The following is a 17967-nucleotide window of genomic DNA, read 5'->3' as shown; positions in this document are numbered from 1 at the left end:
AAGATGGGTTTCCAATGACATCGGTGTGCATCGTGATTTTAACCAATTTTGACTAGGTATTGGCAATTAATTGGTTGATGACATTGGAAACACTTCTCTCCCATCTTTTACTATAAAACGTGCCATTTTCACATGTGGTGCTGGAGAGGAAGCAGATTTTTTTTTTTAAACAAAATTTATTCAGTTAGGGTCCAGGGAGGAAATCCCCGATCCTTTTTGGAACAGGTCCAACTTCTTTCACCAGAGAAGACTGATGTACACCCACTGGATCAACACTTCCATCTCTGTGATCTGATGAGCATAACAGCCACCGTTCTGTCCTGCATGGTTCTGTAAAATGTCTGAATCACATTCAGTAGGCAGGTTTCCACAAAAGCAATGGCTCAACAAAAAAAAAATCTATCATTGCCACATGTAATGGAAATGGCAGATAAACATTTTCTAAAGATCATTCGTTCGACGGGGTAGATTTTTTTTGTCAAACTTAATTGCGAAAAATTGAAACGATTTGACAAATGATTGCTGACTACCTTAACTTTAAGGTATGCAGGCCACGTGATATCGAAGATTCACTCCATTTAATTCTAAATACCTACTGCTTTAAAAAATACATTGTTTCTTTTGCAGGACAAGGATTTGCCTGACTTTCAAGAATGCTTCACCTTGCTTTTCTGGCAACTTTCACCAGCCAATTGTTTCAGCGCTTACAGGAGTACGTGTTCCACCATGGCACGGACTAGCCTAGGCAGCCAATTTATTAGAATGGCAAGTCTTAGTTATTGCATTCTATCCATCCGGGGGGGGGGGGTCACCAATTTAATGTGCTGAGTAACAGTAACACTCAAACCACATTTAGTTTTAGCAAGAAATGTAACGAAACATAGCTACTTATTGCATCTCAGGGACGGTTGTCAGATGAATAACATTTCCAGGGTAATCGTGGTTACCTAGACACTCAAAGTAACACTGTAGGCCTACAGCCAGTCTTGATGTAAGTCAAGATGTTATACAAAATGTGAAACTCAAACTAGAAACTGACTAATCTATCATGGAGTATCTGACTAAACTGCATACATTTGCCTTAATTCTGTTAATTTGCGAGTGAAAGCATATCTACGGGAGTCAAACCTAATTGACATTTTAAGAGGCAGTCGTTTGAACCTGGTGAGAAAAGTGCAAGCTGGCCAAGTAGATGAGAGAACAATTTCATCAAACAGCATTTCTATTTCTGAAAAGACTGCGGTTACCATGTCCATGATGTTCTCAGATTATTAATGTGCCAGAAGGATGAAATATTTAATTGACTATTAATCAATGTTTTAATTATCCCAAGCGAAGCAATTATTTTACTGAAAGGAGACTGAGGCAGCAAGAAAAACAAAATGGCGGAAATGGGTTCTGATAAAATATCCAGGCAGAATCTGTGGTATTCCAGACAGTTTGACAAAAATCAGGTCAAGACAGAAATGGACCTTGTACTGTACACTGAACTTTATTGTCAAATGGAAAATATATAACTTCAATAAATACTGTGGTAACAATCATACAGACGCACAAATGGACTTAAATTTCAAAAAGAGGTTGATGTTCTACAGCTAACACTGACCGTTAATTTAACCCATTTTCATACAGAGGCTACACCCGCTGGCTGATAATACTATTCTCAAGCAGTTTAGACTTCTCCAGTTATGAGAAATTGGAAAACACCAAAGTACTATGATGACAGAACAGAAAATAAAATTGCAGCTGTTAAATTTAGAACTACTTCCCCAGCAGCTGCTTGGAGAGGGCGGAGGGATCTATAGCTACAGCGTCTGCAGGCTAGTTCTACTTAGCTACTTGACTTAGCCTACTGACCCAGTGAACTAGTCAAAGCCTAGGACCAAACAATGATACTAGCTATGAGATATGCGTTTGAATTAAAGTAGTTTATGGATTTTGGTGCACTTGCACCAGAGATCGACTGAGTCGTGTGTAGCCTGCACTAGAGCACCACACAAAGCAAACAGCACTGTACAGTCCTTCAACCAGCTAACATTGAAAACTGGACACTGGTCATCAGAATCTGTGCATTGCATAGCTGAGGACATTCTTAAAAAGAATCTGTGCAATAATGGATTTGAGCTCAGTGACCTTCTCAGCACTGGCATCGTTAACCCCATCCTGCATGTAAAACTTGGCGTGGGTGTTCACCCCTACAGTTACGGAGTGACTGGCTTCGGGGCTAGACACCACCACTGATATCTACCCAGTGACAGAGCCAGGGTGTAGGATACGTCCTCAAAGAGATGTAGCACACGTCCTCAAAGAGATGTAGCACATCCTTTCAAATCATTGGCTATGATCGTTATGCAGCCAGTCACAACAATAGTCGGCAACTGTTACTCTGAGCGATATCGCCACTGTCAAGCTTTTCTTTGGTTGTAAACTTATAAGACAGCAAAACAAGGGGGAAGCAGGCAATGCTGATCGAAAACAGCGCTAGAATCATATGCAATGTACTAAAACACATTAAAAAGGCTTTCAGCTCTGTCGTAACAGTGTACAACAATTTATAACACAAACATCCCATTTCCATTTGACAAACTCAAGGCAGTAACAAAACAAAACTCGAACAGGCAGTCCTGAACTTCTGGCTGTAAGTGTGAGACCTGGGGGCCAGCGCAAGAGCTCCATTTCTCTTTGTAAACCATCTTACTGAGCAGAACACAGTAGCGGTCTCTCGCATCTGAACAAGGATCTTCTCACTCAGTGGTGAATCCACAGTACACTTTTCTCTTTGAGGACAAAAGTCAAAACCTGAAACCAGATTAGCGCATTTTACTGTCCAGGTCCCGGACCAAAAAAGTGCACGTCATTTCTGCGGGTGAAGAAATGTTGACAAGAAGTCCACACCTCTTTGTGGATTAGTTTATTGACCTTTAAAAATAAATAAACTGAAGACCTTTAAGTTTTCATTGGCCTCAGTCTCTCCGGTGCACGTCTCCTATGACAGACTAGGGCAGCTAGATGTAGGTTGGTACAGTTTTTTTTTTGGGGGGGGGGGGGCTGATGATTTAATGTGCGGCGATAACCCGCCTTCTCACTGCTTTGCATGCATGTCTAGAAGGAGGGGAGGGGCTCTATGCACAGTCCTCACCACCCGCCTGCTCCTCCCAGTCCATAACAGTCAGTCGCCCGAGTCTAGGGCAATCACATGACTGTACAGCTCTTGGCCTTGTCTTTGCGAAGGTCTGATGTGACAGCGGTTAGTTCGGGCCTAGTGGGCATTTGTGAGATCCTCTTGGTGCTCCTGGAGGACTTGTTGCGTTTGACGTTCTTGTTGCCCTTGTTGACGCAGGCCAGCGTGGCCACGTGGAAGAGGTCCCTGACGCTGTTCTCAGACTGCAGAGACGAACACTCGATGTACGGAGCACTGATCTGCTTGGCCATGTTAGAGCCCTGAGACAGAGAATCAGGGGGAGAGATGAACAAAGAGTCTGGAACTCAAGCATATTTCAGTATTGAAAATCTATGCAATTTAGTAGACTTAACCATTTAAAAAAAAGCTGTAAACAGATGCCACATTTATTCATTAATAGTGCCAAGTGAAAGACATACAGTACAAGTCCAATAAAAACTATGAACTGCATCTTAGTGAGTGTCAAAGTACGAGCAAAATGCATGTAGCGCCTACCTGATCATATGACACGGGTGTCTGTCTGTGATTGGATAGTTCCACCAGTGTGGTGAGGTCTGTGCGGAGATCTGACTTGCATCCCACCAGCAGGATCTTGGTGTTGGGACAGAACTCCTGGATCTCTCCTCTCCACTATACAGAGGAAAGAGAACGGGAGAGATCAGCAACACTTATAGTACAAAAAAAAGAAAAGTTGTTCTTTTACAGGATTGGTTTATATTCAGCGTCAGACAACCCAACATGAGTTTTAAGTGGATAACGTGACTTTTTGTTATGCGCACAGATCAAGTTAAGATTTGGGCTTCTGTGAGTAAAACATTTGCATAAAGGGCTGTATTGATGGACACTGGAGCATCTCAACAAGTCAACCACCCACACACCCTCTCGTTGTCTTTCTATCATGCGATCATCGTTGGGAAAAAAAGTCGCTCTGACAGCGCTAGCTTTGTGTCCCGCAACTTAATGGAAAACACCCTCTTCCACTTTTCCAGGCTTATTCAGAGCCTTGAACATCATGTTTCCCCTCAGAGTTGTTCAACACACAGGACCACACGCCTCTCAGCTGGAGCAATACTGAGCGTTGGTGACGTTACAGGTCAAAGGGCACCGAGACCCACAATAGCCGTGTCTGGGATCTGGGCGACCATGTGTGAACAAGGCCGGTTGGACTACTGCTGAGCCTCACGTGAGTTTGTTTTCACATTCCTCTCAAATGGTACAACCCTAGTTCTAGTCCCCTCATTGGTACAGCCCAGTAAAGTAATTTGGAGCACTGGGGTTTCTGAAAAGCCACTTGACCCAGTAACAAAGAGGACTTTTAGAGAGGGTCAAGGGGGCTGATTGAAAATTCTAGTGGGACAAGCCACTTCCTACTATAATTCAGGGGCAAAGCAGAGGTAGCTTACAACATACAGGACATACAAGCCCTGAAACACACCTTCTTCAGTACACTGTCCAGAGTCTCTGGTCTGCTGATGTCAAAGCAGATGAGGACTGCATCAGAGTCCGGGTAGGAGAGAGGTCGCACGTTGTCATAGTATGGTGAACCTGCAAAGACAAGCATAAAAGCAAAGTCAAAATATGCAAACAAGGTCAAATTAACACACCATCACATCTCCTCAGCTCTGTGTGGTAACTGTGCTAAAACTAACATTTCATCAGTTACAGACATAGATTTTATACAGTGCATGTGTTAGAATGACCCAGGGATAGCAAAAGTACTCCTTGACACCATGTCACTGTGCGAGTCAACACCTAGGGACATCCATAGTAACAGCTTGTGTAATCATTTAATATGCTCGTAGAGCTCTCCCACACGCGCGCTCTTTGCTCGGAGCTCTGGCGTCCATTCATACCCAGCCCAGAGCCCTCAGTCAGAATTAGGACAGGAGACCTCTTCCAAGTGGAGCAGATAAGGGAGGAGGGTTTCACTGATTAGGCTAGCTATTCAAAGCTTCATCTAAGAAACAAAATTATACACTCCCGTCCCTGGTCACTGCTGTATAGTACATGAGATCCCACCAGTTATCCCCCCCCAGGAGTGTCTCAACATAAAAAGGGGGACTGGGCAACTGATTAGGAGCAGGCTAGATTGGAACCTAAATATGGCACGATCTTTTTTTTTTTGCATTTCTTTGAAGCATCTTTCCACATGCATTTTAATTTCCTCAATTCTACTGCACACTAATATAATAATGCCCGGAGGAGTCACCAACAAAGTCAGGTAAAAACAAGGCAAATTAGAGACAAATTGTTTTACTTATTATCCAGTAGAGGTGGTATTCCACATGTAAAAAACAAGACACCTGAGATTCCACAAACTAAATTTGGAATAGGACAGTGTATAGTGACTACTTCATTAAAGCCCAACAATACGTGTGCAGTCTGATGACTAGCAGTGGAACATTGAGCTTACAGATGTGGAATGCTATGCCAAGAATACTAGGAATATTTGTTTCGTGAGATTACAAGCATGTCTGGGAGATCCTTTGAGAGCGCCAAACAGAAGAGGTGCGCGTGCCCCACCGCATACAATCAAGCCCCTAACTGGTCTGTTAGGGGGACCACCCTGGTTGGTTTGTCTAACCTGATAACTCAGCGATGACACGTGGCCCTTCCCTGGACTTTACCCTTCTGAACAATGGGACTGCTCATCGATCAGCTAAAGAATGAAGATAGGAGTGTTTAACGGCATTGAATAGATTCAGCAAAGTACACATTGCTCATGGAGACGGATTGTTAAATGTACTATAAAGAAACAGTAGTCACTGAGGATAAATAAGAATGTTAACTGACTTGCCTAGTTAAATAAAATTAAAATAGGGACACTGAATACAGGAGCACAGGAAAAAGGTGAGGATGGTCGATGGCACTGCTGACAGACAGCTCATTAGCCCCATTTCAGTGCAGCCCTGAGGCTTGTTCAGTCCCCTGATTCCGACAGCCACGTACCCATCTCCTCCTTAGCCATCCCTGTATGATGGAGGACATGTTTCTACATAGAAGGGTCTCCGGGGACCTCTAAAAACACAGAGTTGACTATCTGGTGACCTCCCTGACCAAGGGCGGCCAGCTCTAGGAAGAGTCTTGGTGGCTCCAAACCATTTAAGAATGATGAGGCCACTATGTTCTTGGGGACCGTCAATGCTGCAGACAACCCCCCCCCCCCCCCTCCCCAGATCTATGACTCGACACAATCCTGCCTCAGAGCTCTACAGGCAACTCCTGCGACCTCATGGCTTGGTTTTTGCTCTGACATAACATCCCACAGTTGACAGTGTATAGACATGTGTGCCTTTTCAAATTATGTCCAATCAAATTGTATTTACCACAGGTGGACTCCAATCAAGTTGTAGCAATATCTCAAGGATGATCAATGGAAAAAGGATGCACTTGAACTCAATTTCAAGTCTTATAGCAAAGGGTCTGAATACTTATTTATATAAAAAGGTATGTGTAACACTTTCGCAAACATTTCTAAAAACCTGTTTTCGTTTTGTCTTTATGGGGTAGTGTGTAGATTGCTGAGGATTTTTTATTTAATACAATACAGCGTTATTCTAAGATGTAACAAAATGTGGGAAAAGTTGAGGGGTCTGAATAGTTTCCCGAAGGCATTGTACTTCAGATATAAAAAAGGTGAGAATGTTTTGCTCCCAATATAGGCAGAGTTTTGAAAACGAGCTTAATAAATCACATAAAGCAATGCAAACAATGGAGGTCTTTGTGAATAGATCCAGCCTCTTGTGAATGGCATGCAGCTCAAACTCACTCAACCCAGGTGCAAGAGCTCTGCCAATGCTACCATATTAGAGGGCAAGCCCAGCCATATCGGTCAATGGCTGAACTACAAAAAAAAAAAAATCATAATCCTTAAAAAGCCAGGTAGGCCTTATAAACATGCTGTAAACAAGTGACAGCACTGACCAAATGCTGTGTGTGCTTGATTACTACACCCTACCTAAACACCTCCAATAGGTGAATGACCAGCCTTTGGGGCATCTACATGAAACATGGGTGGATGTCAGTGGGAGTTCTAATGAGTCACCCATTTTATTTTATTTTGACCTTTATTTAACTAGGCAAGTCAGTTAAGAACTAATTCTTATTTTCAATGACGGCCTAGGAACAGTGGGTTAACTGCCTGTTCAGGGGCAGAATGACAGATTTGTCAGCACGGGGATTTGAACTTGCAACCTTCCGGTCACTAGTCCAACGCTCTAACCACTAGGCTACCCTGCCACCCCAACATGGACATCCAGTTTGAAATAAGCCTCTAATCAAACACCACTGCATAAAGACAATAAAGAGGGACCCAGTCAGCAATAGAGGGTGGGCGGTGCCCCGCTTTATTCCTGTACCTGATTACGAGTCAGTGTCTCTTTACAAACTATCCCATTCATTACACTGGGTGATAACGGTGGGTTCACTAACAAACATGACCTCATTTATTATGCACAGATCGTAACAGTGTAGTGGTGAGCCTGAGGCTAAGAGGTGAGACAAGTGACAGCTGAGAAAACTACACTTGCTGTGTGCCAGGTACCTGCAACCATCTGCTCTAATGGCTAGACCCGAGATCCAGTAACATACAGTATATAGTGACGCTTCCAAACAAAAACTGCTTTAACATTAGCACAAGACACTAAAACATCAGGCTTCTCGTAGTGCTGGACAGAAATATCCCTCATGAACAGCTTCTGCTATAAGATTACATTTGTAAAATAATATTGCCCAGTGTAGCTAAGGCAGTCCCTAACATGACCCATATCAGGCCTGGTGTGGTGAGATGAGCTTTTCCTGAAGCTGTGGTGTAGTCACGGAGTAATGTCCTGGACAGACACATGGGAAGCTACAATCAGCTGGTGGACATAGGAGGGGAGGTGCCCAGAGCTCTTGTATCCCCCCCAGCTGGAGAAGCAGCCCACAGCTCTTCCTCCCCCTACAGCAGCCAGCCGTGGGAGTTGAGCAGCCCAATCCCCCAGCCAGTCCAGGCTGATTCAGAGGCTGTAGATAGGAAATTATTACCACCTGGGGCTGGGTTAAAGGCGTCCGCATGCTTCCCAGCCGAAACACTTCGGAAGACGTCATGTATACTTTATGACATTGTTACGTTTTCGTTCGTTTTGGACTTCGGTAAGGTTTTATTTTCGACTCAAGGCAAACAAACATCGGTAGTCAACGCCCGTTCGTCGGTTATTGGGCAACAGTAGGGATTCTTCAATTAAAGTCTTGTCATTCAATGATATGACTTGTTTTCATGAACATTTTCTTTTACAAATACTGCACCAAGTCCTTCGTTTGATGTAAATTGCGCTATTTAGATCTAGTCTTCAAAAACTAGAAAATGAATGACAGATTTATTGTGCCATGTTAATTCTGACTATTTCGAGGAAGCGTATACTGGCTATGGCGAGTCAAAATGGACAAATAGTACTATTGCCGCTTTTTAAAAGAAAGTTTTTTTAAAGAGAGCATGCGAGCACACTCGTTCAGTTCGCCTAGATGACTGCGGCTGAGTGCAGCCGACCTGAAGCATACTGACGCCTTAGGGGTGTCCACATGCTTCCCATCCGAAACAGTTCTATTATAGTCTTTGACAAGGGGTTTCGGCTGTTCATGCACCCATTTTCTTCTTGAGGCAAGCCTAAATTCGGAAGCCAAGTTCTACGCCCCCTACAGTGAGTTAGTCATCAACGAGACTACTCGTTGTCATGCAAATTATTTCACTTGAGAAATAACGGACCAAACATCTTAGTTTTAATGTAAAATTGAAGACTGAGACCTCCTCGGTAACTCAAGAAACCTGTAATAAATTTAAGTTCTTATATTAATTTACACTTTAAATTAAATAGTTACGGTGTATCAAGAAGAACAGACAGTACTAATGCAGCTTCTTGTTTTTATTTTAAGAGTATGCGAGGCACATACGTTCACTTCGCCTAGCCGAGTTCTGTTAGGAGCAAACTGAACCTACTATGCGAACGCCTTTAGGGTTAGATCTCCCGGGACCTCTGTTCTAGCAAGAACAGGTGTAAGGAATGTGTCAGCATTTATTGAGTCAAACTATTCGAAATGGCAGCCGAGTGATTTTAAGTTCAGTTAGCCTGTTGCTGTCCCCAATCAGGGCTTTTTCTAAATGCTATTCAAAACTCACAATAAATAATTCATTTGCAAATGTATTGTGTTTTCTTAGCTGGTACCGCAACTGAGTGCCAAATGGCTTCATCTGTTTTTACTCAACTCTGGACCAAGATGCACCGAGAGGTGTGGATGTAAACACTGCACATTGAAGACAAATCCTCGCGCTACAGCGGTCCATCCAAAGATGCGTCACCGAGTTCAATCTCTGTAGAGTCTCCACTCACTGGGGTTGTTTAATATATTAATGACCCGTCAAATTAAGATTTCAGGCAGAGCGCAGTCTAATTCCCCACAAATTCAAATGTTAAGAAATGTTGACTAATTCGAACGCTCACTGTTCCAATCCAAATTCCAGTCGGACTCGTTCCCTGTGATACTGTCATATTTAAGAAATTCTATAGAGATTAAATAAAACATTGTAATGCAAAGTTACTCACCTGAAGTGTCCCAGAGACTGAGTTCTATTCTTTGCGTGTCGATTTCGAAACTGGCTGTGTAGTTCTCGAACACCGTTGGGACATAATTCTATAAAGAATTTACAACGCATTATTGTCGATCTCTCGCACACACACACACACAACACACAACATTGTCCAACAATGTTAAAATGAATTGTACGCACAAAAACATTTTCCATCACAATTTGATCCATAACGCTGCAAGCATATCATTTGAATAATGGAAGACTTGGCATGTACTAAAGCGCACACGAAAGTTCGATATTCTTTTCCAACACTTCCCCGGGTAACTAACGCCTTACAAACCCGCACGTTTATTTGCATTTACCCAAACGACATCCAACAACATACCTCTGGAAAGCAATCTTTCGCAAAGACGTGAAGAAGAGCAGTTTTTCCACACTGACTGTCCCCAACGACCACGATTTTACGCTTCACGCTCTGGTTAGGATCCATCCCGGATTTCGGTGAAAGCTTTTGACTGGATCCTGTATCCTTCATTGACTTTTTAAAATGTATGTAGATTGCCGACTTCAAAGAGAAAAACTCCGCATAGAAATCCGATCCCCCATAACAATTGCTCCTGTGCTGTGATATTGTTCAACCTTTAATTCACACGCGTCCTCGTTGCACCGAAAAACTACTGTGGCTAATGCCCAGCGATGCGTACGGGGGTGTATATATGGGCCGCCGGTGAACCAATCGCTTTCCCCGGTAATTTTGTGAAGCAGTAGTCCGCCCCTTTCTCCCTCGTGGAGGCAATCAACATTACCACGAGGACAGCGCCCTCTATTTCTTGGTATTTCAGGATCTCAGAGGAGCAGAACACAGAGACATGTTCAGAGATGAAAAGAAGCCAGCAAGTTTATTTCACCTGATAGTAAAAAAAAAAGAAGTCATTATCACTGTGGCTGAATAAGTGGGACACCTCAAGATGAAGGTATTAATAAAGTTAATGAACTAAACGGTCCATTATGTAATTCAGCAGAAATACCTGGAAGGCTGGAACAAGGTGTCTGTTCAACATCTGGTGAACTAATGCGCACATAACTCGTGTTTAGAACATGTGGCTGCCCCCAGGGCGAAGCAGGCATATGTATGGAGATACCTTTCTTCACTTCTGGTAGGTCTGCTTCTGCATCTGGTAACAACAGGCTAAACCTGTGTTTTCCCACCCCTCCCTTGGGTTCAGGCAAGGGAAAGCAGTGAGATTAATTCAATTCACTTTGAGATGAAGGACACTGGAGTGGTTCAAGATTAAGAGGGAGGGAAATTACATTTGTTTTGGGTTAAGTAGGCCCATCAGGGATGAGATGGGTGATGAATGTAATTCGTGAATGGAACAACTTTGAATGCAGTGTATGAATGAATGAAAGGACACATTAATAAATAACATGAGAAAAATGTGCAGGGACCTTTATTTCACAGGTTGTCCCATCTAGCTATTTTAAGATTAATGCACTAACTGTATGTCGCTCTGGATAAGAGTGTCTGCTAAATGACTAACATGTAAATGTAAAATGTAAACAACCACAACAGGTCTACTCTTATAAAGGTCTACTCTTATAAAGGTCTACTCTTATAAAGGTCTACTCTTATAAAGGTCTACTCTTTTAAAGGTCTACTCTTATAAAGGTCTACTCTTATAAAGGTCTACTCTTATAAAGGTCTACTCTTTTAAACGTCTACTCTTATAAAGGTCTACTCTTTTAAAGGTCTACTCTTATAAAGGTCTACTCTTATAAAGGTCTACTCTTATAAAGGTCTACTCTTATAAAGGTCTACTCTTTTAAAGGACCTTTCCTGGGACAGTGTGTTCTTGTGCAGAAGAGGAGATTAATATGAATGATGACAGAGCCCATAGGCAACATCTGCTGTCTCTCACCTATCTCACCATCAGTCAGTGTGTTCTTCTGTAGCACGATGGAGGAAACGACGTCTCTCACACACACACTCTCTCTCTGAGCAGCACTTATTGTGAGATATGATGAGTTCCCTTGACTTTGCCCTGCAGCTGTTCATCATAGTAAACACACAATGAGGCTGTAAATAAGGGAGAGGATTCTGCTTTGGGTTAAGGAAAGCACTTCATTCTGCAGCATTGCCCCGGGGCCCAAACATTTAGCCCCTCCCCCTCCCTCCCCTCCTCTTCATTAGAATTAGCCACTAATGGTGTCGACTACTGCTAATGATGTTCACCATGCGGTCTCACATGCTGTCATTTCCTGAATAAGCTAATCATTGTAAACGGGGGATATAAATATGAAGAAATATTAGTGTGTGTGATTAGATGCTGAGAGCTGGGAATATTCACCACCACCACCGTGGTTAGAGCGTTGGGCCAGTTACCGAAAGGTTTCTGGATCGAATCCCCGTGCTGACAAGGTTACAAAATCTGTCGTTCTGCCCCTGAGCAAGGCAGTTAACCCACTGTTCCCTGGGCACCGAAGACGTGGATGTCAATTATGGCAGCCCCCCTCACCTCTCTGATTGAGGGGTTGGGTTAAATGCAGAAGACACATTTCAGTTGAATACATTCAGTTGTACAACTGACTAGGTATGCCCCTTTCCAAAATCACTGATGAACATAAACTGACCAAACTACTGTGCAAAAACAAAACAGTGAGAAAAGGAGAATTATGATACATTTTACTGCAATGCACCTCATAGTTTGATGCTATTGATTTCCATCGGTGGGAAGCAGTGCAAGTCAATCTGAATTATAAACTGGGTGGTTCGAGCCCTGAATGCTGATTGGCTGACAGCCGTGGTATATCAGACCATATAGCACATGTATGAAAAAACATGTATTTTTACTACTCTAATTACATTGGTAACCAGTTTGTAATAGCAATAAGCACCTCATGGGTTTGTGGTATATGGCCAATATACCACGGCTAAGGGCTGTGTGCAGGCATTCCGCGTTGTGTCGTGCATTTGAACAACCCTTAGCCGAGGTATATTGGTCAAGAAATGTAGCTGATATGGCTGACTTGCTTAAACAAATGTGGTTTATAATGACAATTGAGATGTACAAACTGGCATAAGGGGACGACAAGAGGATAAGAGGCGATCCGCAATTGTGATTAAGACATTAATGAGTGAGCTAGGACGGACGTGTCACGGAACCCGCTGGAACTTTCATTGCGCACACCTGGCCCCTATTCCAACTGATTCTATTTGTATATATGTGCCCACTGTTCCATTTGTCTTGGTCGATTATTGTTACAATGTCCGTTGGTGCGTGTGAGTACCTGTGCTGTGTGTTTTTTGGGGGGGCTTTCGTGCCCTTGTGGATTGCGCAGATGATTAATCATGATAATGTCATTGATATTCATGTCGTAGCTCTAGAAAGAGGCCCGAGTTCCAGACTTACAATTCCGGGTTGGATGTCCGTTTAAAACATATTTCTCCAATCAGAGAATTTTTTTTCTTCCGGAATTCCCAATTGTCTTGAACTCAAGTCAAGTTTTTTGCTGGAGTCTCTGACAATTTTATGGGCTTTCCTCTGACACCACCTATTATATAGGTCCTGGATGGCAGGAAGCTTGGCCCCAGTGATGTACTGGGCCGTACGCACTACCCTCTGTAGTGCTGATGCCGAGCAGTTGCCATACCAGGCGGTGATGCAACCGGTCAGGATGCTCTCGATGGTGCAACTGTAGAACGTTTTGAGGATCTTTGGACCCATGCCAAATCTTTTCAGTACATCACTGGGGCCAAGCTTCCTGCCATCCAGGACCTATATAATAGGCGGTGTCAGAGGAAAGCCCATAAAATTGTCAGAGACTCCAGTCCTCCAAGTCATAGACTGTTTTCTCTGCTACCACATGGCAAGCGGTACCGGAGCGCCAAGTCTAGGACCAAAAGGCTCCTTAACAGCTTCTACCCCCAAGCCATAGGACTGCTGAGCAGTTACTCAAATGGCCACCGGACTATTACATTGATCCCCCAGTTCCGAGTTAATAGTTGTTTTGCGCGCTGCACAAATCATTCTTCATTGACAGCATGGCCAATGTTGAATGTTTATCATTTTAAACTTGGAAAATAGACACTTAATCCCAGATTTGGGACCACACAGCCACTCCACTGAATAGCAGGCTAGTGATTGCTCTGCAATTCTTGCAGTTAGCCACTGTCATTGATTCCTTCCAAACCACTCATTGTTGATTTTGAGATTTCCAACTTGTGTAATGTTTATGGCCGATGAGCACCGATATATTTCATCTATAATTTCTCTTGATTATTTCTCTTCATATGACAAGGATTAAGAAGAATTTGCAAGTAGATTGTCGACTTGATTCATGATGATGACTGCTAGCTAAGATTTTGAAAGTAAGATGTCGACATCTTGACAGTCCAATCAAAGCTACTGTAGCTATAACGGGATTTAACGTCATTTTATCTGTGGCCAATGACCTTGAGACTTCTTGGATGGGCACCTATATTGCAACATCTATGGCAGCTCCCAAGGGGCTTGGGTTTTCGAGGTCTAACCTTAGACTGTCCCCACGCGTGACAGAACACAGCTAATCATGGCGAGAACACATACGCTCCATATGTTCCGCTGGCTGCCCCACCACCACAGAAAGCACTGAGCCAGGCTGAAACACCTGTATTTGGAGCTGCCTTACTCAAGAAAATAAAGAAGAGACCATGTTTTTATGCAGCTGTATTAACTCAATGATTATTATTTTTTTTGTACATTGTTTGCAAACTGATATGTGACATGTATTAATGCCAAATCAACATGCAAAACAGGTTAAACCTGTTTATTTTGTTAACAAAAAAATGTGGGGCTCAAAACAGGTGGGGCTCTGTCCCATCTGCCCTGAATGATGGGTCGCCACTGCAGATAGCTCACAATAGTTCACAGTTATATGTATTGGGTCCTGGCAATGTGCAATGGCATCCACCCGCTAGAAACAGGCATCACATAGACAAGATGTGACATACAGATGCTGTCATTGTCTCAGTGTAGAGGAGAAGAATACTGCTTTTTCATTTCCCCAACCTTCTCAAGTGTTGTTATATTAAATTGGCTTTATGTTTTTGCTCACAGACTGAGGAAGGTTGAGTTGAGAAGGTTGCGCTTCTTCAAAGCACTCTTTAAGCTACTGTCCAACATTAAATTAACCACCTCAGGGAAAATAAACCCTATATTACCGTAAACCAGATCAATAGTTGTGTTGTTAAACCACATTAACTTGGTAGCCTGTTATTTTCACACCTCATATGCTTTTTCAATTACACTCCATGTGTTGGAGCTAGCTTAAATGGCTGCAGCCGCAGGGTCAACTCCTGTCTGGCTGCTAGTCAGACACTAGTCAGCTGCTGGTCAGCCTTCACAGAGACCCACTGGTGGGCTACAGACTAGCCTAGGGTCCTGGTGGGGCTGTCACAGCCATGGATCAAGTGACCGCAGATTAGAATCTGGGTGTCTGCAGGCACTGTGTGAGTGTGCAAACACACAGAGAGAGAGAGAGAGAGAGAGAGAGCAAGAAAGAGAAATAGAGACTCCTCTGAGATGGTGTGGGGGAGGAAGGAGTGGTAAGAAGAGGGAGAAAGAGAGGATACAGACAAACAAAGCCAACAAGGGAAAAGGGAAGAAGAGATGAAGTGGGGCAGGAGGACAGCAGCATATGATGAGTGTAAATAAAACTGTGTGTGTATGTGTGTTTGTGCTGTGTCGGTATGCGTGTGTGTGTACGTATACACTGTATGTGAATGTGTGTGGGTTTAGTGTCAGTGTAGTGTGTGAGGGAGTGTGTATTTGATTGGTTACCCAGGCTGTGAAGTCCAGTAGGCCTGTCCTGTCAGATGCATGTTAGCAATGCACGTACGAACAAAGACACACACAAAGACAAAACGCACACACACAAACACAGACAAAACACACACAGACACACACACACACACACACAATATGGGTTTCTTTGTTTAACAGCAGTCTGTCATCCTGGGGTAGATCTATTTGGCGAGGTAATTCCTGTGTAATTCCTCCTTATGTGTCGGCCGCTCTGACTCACTCTTTCTGGAATGTGTGGCCATTAGGTCTAACAGGCCAGCAGGGTAGGAAACTCCTCTATAGAATTGCCCAATATCTACAATGACGCTGTGATTTGACTTATTAGGGTGTGTTTGCTTGAGTTGTTTGAATTACTGACAGCATGACATGATCAGTGGTGGAACCTGAAGTCCATTTGAACTGCATGCACAGGACTGCATAACAGGTTTTTGAAAAACCAAGTAAAATAGGCATGTTGTGTACAGACTGAGCATATGTCGTGAAATGCTTACTTTACAAGCCCTTAACCAACAGTGCAGTTCAAGAAGAGTTAAGAAAATATTGACCAAATAAACAAAATAAAAATGAACACAATAAAGTAACAATAGTGAGGCTATATACAGGGGGTACTGGTACCGTGTCAGTGTGGAGGCTATATACAGGGGGTACTGGCACCGTGTCAGTGTGGAGGCAATATACAGGGGGTACTGGTACCGTGTCAGTGTGGAGGCTATATACAGGGGGTACTGGTACCGTGTCAGTGTGGAGGCTATATACAGGGGTACTGGTACCGTGTCAGTGTGGAGGCTATATACAGGGGGTACTGGTACCGTGTCAGTGTGGAGGCTATATACAGGGGGTACTGGTACTGTGTCAGTGTGGAGGCTATATACAGGGGGTACTGGTACCGTGTCAGTGTGGAGGCTATATACAGGGAGTACCGTGTCAGTGTGGAGGCTATATACAGGGGTACTGGTACCGAGACAGTGTGGAGGCTATATACAGGGGTACTGGTACCGAGACAGTGTGGAGGCTATATACAGGGAGTACCGTGTCAGTGTGGAGGCTATATACAGGGGGTACCGGTACAGAGTCAGTGTGGAGGCTATATACAGGGGGTACCGGTACCGTGTCAGTGTGGAGGCTATATCCAGGGGGTACTGGTACCGTGTCAGTGTGGAGGCTATATACAGGGGGTACTGGTACCGTGTCAGTGTGGAGGCTATATACAGGGGGTACTGGTACCGTGTCAGTGTGGATGCTATATACAGGGGTACTGGTACCGTGTCAGTGTGGAGGCTATATACAGGGGGTACTGGTACCGTGTCAGTGTGGAGGCTATATACAGGGGTACTGGTACCGTGTCAGTGTGGAGGCTATATACAGGGGGTACCGGTATCGTGTCAGTGTGGAGGCTATATACAGGGGGGTACCGAGTCAGTGTGGAGGCTATATACAGGGGGTACCGAGTCAGTGTGGAGGCTATATACAGGGGGTACTGGTACCGAGTCAGTGTGGAGGCTATATACAGGGGGTACTGGTACCGAGTCAGTGTGGAGGCTATATACAGGGGGTACTGGTACCGAGTCAGTGTGCAGGGGTACAGGATAGAGATAATTTGTACATGTAGGTAGGGGTGAAGTGACTATGCATAGATAATAAACAGCGAGTAGCAGCAGTGTACAAAACAAATATAGTCCAGTGGCCATTTGATTCATTGTTCAGCAGTCATATGGCTTGGAGGTAGAAGCTGTTTAAGGAGCCTTTTGGTCCTGAACTTGGCTCTCCGGTACCGCTTTCCGTGCGGTAGCAGAGAAAACAGTCTATGACTTGGGTGGCTGGAGTCTCTGACAATTTTATGGGCTTTCCTCTGACACCACCTATTATATAGGTCCTGGATGGCAGGAAGCTTGCCCCCCCCCCCCCTCCATTTGTTTTGTACACTGCTGCTACTCACTGTTTATTATCAATACATAGTCATTTCACCCCTACCTACAGTACAGGTACAAATTAGATGGGGAATTTCCTGTACTCAGTAGTAACCACAGCGATGTCTGTTGATCTCATGTTCTAGAGCTCTGCTCTGGGAGAGGTGAGCAATGGAAAACTCAACTGTTGTTTCCTTTCCGTTTTTCTAAAGAAGCTCTTGCTGTTCTGGAAGATTCTTTTCCTTCCTGTTCTCTCTCTGTAACCCACCTCACTTCAAAGCCCTAGTGCTAAATTGAGGCTAGAAATTGAGGCTAAATTAGTGCTAGATTTTCCCAGTGCTCTGCTGAAGGTAACTCCATAAAGGCAGAACAGAAGAGCAGTCGATGTTGTGCGGTCTGACATCTGGGCCTCATGTGATCATGTAAGCCTAGTCTTGTTGGGTAACACAACTTGAGCTATGTAAAACTATC

The 17967-nt window shown here is 43.8% G+C and overlaps 1 protein-coding gene across 1 annotated transcript; it reads right to left on the bottom strand.

Moving 5' to 3' along the window:
• Positions 1-1469: 1469 nt before the first annotated feature.
• Positions 1470-10559, bottom strand: LOC109870992 (rho-related GTP-binding protein RhoE). Its single transcript, XM_020461725.2, has 5 exons — positions 10132-10559; positions 9760-9847; positions 4617-4726; positions 3677-3811; positions 1470-3441 (listed from the first exon to the last, which is right to left on the bottom strand). Exons 1-5 carry the CDS (start codon positions 10279-10281, stop codon positions 3193-3195), a joined length of 732 nt encoding a protein of 243 aa, XP_020317314.1. The 5' UTR covers positions 10282-10559; the 3' UTR covers positions 1470-3192.
• Between the last annotated feature and the right edge of the window lie 7408 nt (positions 10560-17967).

Source organism: Oncorhynchus kisutch, linkage group LG26 (assembly GCF_002021735.2).
Source record: "Oncorhynchus kisutch isolate 150728-3 linkage group LG26, Okis_V2, whole genome shotgun sequence".
Taxonomy (NCBI): Eukaryota; Metazoa; Chordata; class Actinopteri; order Salmoniformes; family Salmonidae; genus Oncorhynchus; species Oncorhynchus kisutch.
This window is presented reverse-complemented; position numbering and strand designations above follow the sequence as displayed.

Coding starts and splice junctions, on each gene's coding strand:
- LOC109870992 (XM_020461725.2), bottom strand. CDS start 10,281: ATGAAGGATACAGGATCCAGTCAAAAGCTTTCACCGAAATCCGGGATG. Junction 9,848..10,131: donor CGAAAGATTGCTTTCCAGAG/GTATGTTGTTGG, acceptor AATTCTTTATAG/AATTATGTCCCAACGGTGTT. Junction 3,442..3,676: donor CACCCGTGTCATATGATCAG/GTAGGCGCTACA, acceptor TCTCTGTCTCAG/GGCTCTAACATGGCCAAGCA.